This window comes from Pangasianodon hypophthalmus, chromosome 18 (assembly GCF_027358585.1).
Source record: "Pangasianodon hypophthalmus isolate fPanHyp1 chromosome 18, fPanHyp1.pri, whole genome shotgun sequence".
NCBI classification, from domain to species: Eukaryota; Metazoa; Chordata; class Actinopteri; order Siluriformes; family Pangasiidae; genus Pangasianodon; species Pangasianodon hypophthalmus.
The window spans coordinates 620,001-624,588 of record NC_069727.1 but is presented as its reverse complement, the minus strand read 5'-3'; the positions used below and the strand labels follow the sequence as shown (position 1 = coordinate 624,588).

The following is a 4,588-nucleotide window of genomic DNA, read 5'->3' as shown; positions in this document are numbered from 1 at the left end:
CTTTCTGATTTTATTTAATTTTATTTTTTGTTGTTGATTTTAATAAAAATCTTTGAAAATCTCTGGAAAGATGTTTTCCCCTTCATCATTGTGGGCGATGATTAATATAATAATAATAATATAATAATAATCGATGATAATAATAATAATAATAATAATGCTAGTAATAGCGAGGTGTTGTCGTGTCTGACCCGTCCTGCGTGTACCTGTCTCCCGCAGGTGGGAGCTGGGTGTGTGTGCTGCGGTCATGGCGTGTGTGTCGGAGTTTCTACGCAGGGAAGTGTGTGCTGATCACCGGGGCGACGGGCTTCATGGGGAAGGTGTTGGTGGAGAAGCTGCTGCGTTCCTGTCCCGAGGTTAAAGCTCTGTACCTGCTGATCCGCACCAAGCAGGGCCAGAGCTCCCAGCAGAGGATCCACACCATGCTGCAGAGCAAGGTCTGTAAAGGGGGGGGGGGGGGGGTGTGTGTGTGTGTGTGTGTGTGTGTGTGTGTATCAGACCTGTGTGTGTGTGTGTGTGTGTGTGTATCAGACCTGTGTGTGTGTGTGATCAGACCTGTGTGTGTGTGTGTGTGTGTGTGTGTGTATCAGACCGTGTGTGTGTGTGTGTGTGTGTGTGTATCAGACGTGTGTGTGTGTGTGTGTGTGTGTGTATCAGACCTGTGTGTGTGTGTGTGTGTGTGTGAGTGTGTGTGGTGTGTATCAGACCTGTGTGTGTGTGTGTGTGTGTGTGTGTGTATCAGACCTGTGTGTGTTGTGCTGTGGTGTGTGTATCAGACGTGTGTGTGGTGTGTGTGTGTGTGTGTGTGTGTATCAGACCTGTTGTGTGTGTGTGTATCAGACCTGTGTGTGTGTTGTGTATCAGACCTGTGTGTGTGTGTGTGTGTGTGTGTGTATCAGACGTGTGTGTGTGTGTGTGTGTGTGTATCAGACGTGTGTGTGTGTGTGTGTGTGTATCAGACCTGTGTGTGTGTGTGTGTGTGTGTGTGTGTATCAGACCTGTGTGTGTGTGTGTGTGTATCAGACCTGTGTGTGTGTGTGTGTGTGTGTGTATCAGACGTGTGTGTGTGTGTGTGTGTGTGTATCAGACGTGTGTGTGTGTGTGTGTGTATCAGACCTGTGTGTGTGTGTTGTGTGTGTGTGTGTTTGTGTGTGTGTGTGTATAGACGTGTGTGTGTGTGTGTGTGTGTGTATCAGACCTGTGTGTGTGTGTGGTGTGTATCAGACCTGTGTGTGTGTGTGTGTTCTGTGTGTGTGTGTGTGTGTGTGTGTGTGTGTGTATCAGACGTGTGTGTGTGTGGTGTGTGTGTGTGTGTGTATCAGACCTGTGTGTGTGTGTGTGTGTATCAGACCTGTGTGTGTGTGTGTGTATCAGACCTGTGTGTGTGTGTGTGTGTATCAGACCTGTGTGTGTGTGTGTGTGTGTGTGTGTATCAGACCTGTGTGTGTGTGTGTGTGTGTGTGTGTGTGTGTATCAGACCTGTGTGTGTGTGTGTGTATCAGACCTGTGTGTGTGTGTGTGTGTGTGTGTGTGTGTGTGTGTGTGTGTGTATCAGACGTGTGTGTGTGTGTGTGTGTGTGTATCAGACCTGTGTGTGTGTGTGTGTGTGTGTATCAGACCTGTGTGTGTGTGTGTGTGTGTGTGTGTGTGTGTGTGTGTGTGTGTGTGTGTATCAGACGTGTGTGTGTGTGTGTGGTGTGTGTATCAGACCGTGTGTGTGTGTGTGTGTGTGTGTGTGTGTATCAGACGTGTGTGTGTGTGTGTGTGTGTGTGTATCAGACGTGTGTGTGTGTGTGTGTGTGTGTGTGTATCAGACGTGTGTGTGTGTGTGTGTGTGTGTGTGTATCAGACCTGTGTGTGTGTGTGTGTGTGTGTGTGTGTGTGTGTATCAGACCTGTGTGTGTGTGTGTGTGTGTGTGTATCAGATGTGTGTGTGGGTGTGTGTGTGTGTGTGTGTGTGTATCAGACGTGTAGCTCAGCTCTGTCTTTCACCGTGTCCCAAAAAGCCGTGCACTAAAAACAGGAAACGAGAGAAAGTGGAACACGAGATAAAAGCTGTACAAGCGTTTACACCACGGTCCTCTAACACACTAACACACACACTCACTCTCCACTAACACACACACACACACACACACACACACTCCCACTAACACACACTCCCACTAACACACACACACACACACACTCCTCCCACTAACACACACTCCCACTCCCACTAACACACACACACTAACACACTCCCACTAACACACACACACACACACACTCCCACTCTACACACACTCCCACTAACACACACACACTAACACACACAAACACACACTCCCACTAACACACACACACACTCACCACTAACACACACACACTCTAACACACTCCCACTAACACTCACACACTCCCACTAACACACACTCCCACTATCACACACTCCCACTCACACTCACACACACTCCACTAACACACACTCCCTACAACACACACACTAACACACTCCACTAACACACACACACACTCCCACTACAGCACACTCCCACTCCCACTAACACACACACACACTCCCACTCCACTAACACACACTCCCACTCCCACTAACACACACACACTACACTCTCCCACTAACACACACACACACTCCCACTTCCCACTAACACACACTCCCACTCCCACTAACACACACACACTAACACACTCCCACTAACACACACACACTAACACACTCACACTCCCACTAACACACACACACACAACACTAACACACTCACACTCCCACTACCACACACACACACACACACTAACACACTCACACTCCCACTAACACACACTCCCACTCCCACTAACACACTCCCACTCCCACTAACACACACACACACTAACACACTCCCACTAACACACACACACACTAACACACTCCCACTAACACACACACACACTAACACACTCACACTAACACACACACACACTCCCACTAACACACACTCCCACTAACACACACTCCCACTAACACACACACACACTCCCACTAACACACACTCCCACTAACACACACACACACTAACACACTCCCACTAACACACACACACACTCCCACTAACACACACTCCCACTCCCACTAACACACACACACACTCCCACTCCCACTAACACACACTCCCACTCCCACTAACACACACACACACTAACACACTCCCACTAACACACACACACACTCCCACTCCCACTAACACACACTCCCACTCCCACTAACACACACACACTAACACACTCCCACTAACACACACACACTAACACACTCACACTCCCACTAACACACACACACACACACTAACACACTCACACTCCCACTAACACACACACACACACACACTAACACACTCACACTCCCACTAACACACACTCCCACTCCCACTAACACACTCCCACTCCCACTAACACACACACACACTAACACACTCCCACTAACACACACACACACACACTCCCACTCCCACTAACACACACACTAACACACTCCCACTAACACACACACACACACACACACTAACACACTCACACTCCCACTAACACACACACACACACACACTAACACACTCACACTCCCACTAACACACACACACTCACACACGCCATCCATTCACTAATATCCGTCTGTCCATTCATTCGTTCATCCATTCATTCATCTATTCATTCATCTATACATCCATCCATCCATTCATCCGTCCATTCATTCGTTCATTCATTCATCCATTCACTAATATCCGTCCATCCATTCATCCATCCATCCATTCATCTATACATCCATCCATCCATTCATCCGTCCATTCATTCGTTCATTCATTCATCCATTCACTAATATCCGTCCATCCATTCATCCATCCATCCATTCATCTATACATCCATCCATCCATTCATCCGTCCATTCATTCGTTCATTCATTCATCCATTCACTAATATCCGTCCATCCATTCATCCATCCATCCATTCATCTATACATCCATCCATCCATTCATCCGTCCATTCATTCGTTCATTCATTCATCCATTCACTAATATCCGTCCATCCATCTATTCATCCATCCATTCATTCGTTCATTCATCCATCCATCCATTCACTAATATCCGTCTGTCCATCCATTCATCCATCCATTCATTCGTTCATCCATTCGTTCATCTATACATCCATCCATCCATCCATTCATCTATCCATTCATTCATTCATTCATCCATTCACTAATATCCGTCTGTCCATCCATCCATCCATTCATCCATCCATTCATTCGTTCATTCATCCATCCATCTGTTCACTAATATCTGTCCATCCGTCCATCCATCTATTCATCCATCCATCTATTCATCCATCCATCCCTCCCTCCCTCCCTCCGTTTGTCCATTTGTTCATGTTTCCACCCGGTGCTCAGTTTTAAGCTCTGTGTGAAGTCGATGGCGTCTGCACTGTTGTACTGTTGTAACTGTTGTAACTGTTGTAACGAGCGCCGCTGCTCCGGTGATCTGCTGTGGTGCATCATGGGATTTCATAAACCACAGCATGTTGTCCAGTGTGCTACAAAATGGCGGCTGCCGAAATACTG

At 47.3% G+C, this 4,588-nt stretch overlaps 1 protein-coding gene across 1 annotated transcript in view; it reads left to right on the top strand.

The window, feature by feature from the left end:
• The window catches only part of si:dkey-97m3.1 (fatty acyl-CoA reductase 1), a 22,430-nt gene that overhangs the window by 1,818 nt on the left and 16,024 nt on the right, over positions 1-4,588 (top strand). The window contains exon 3 of the mRNA XM_053241603.1: positions 171-437. Coding sequence (XP_053097578.1) covers positions 171-437 — 267 coding nt within the window. The remainder of the gene's footprint in view (positions 1-170; positions 438-4,588) is intronic.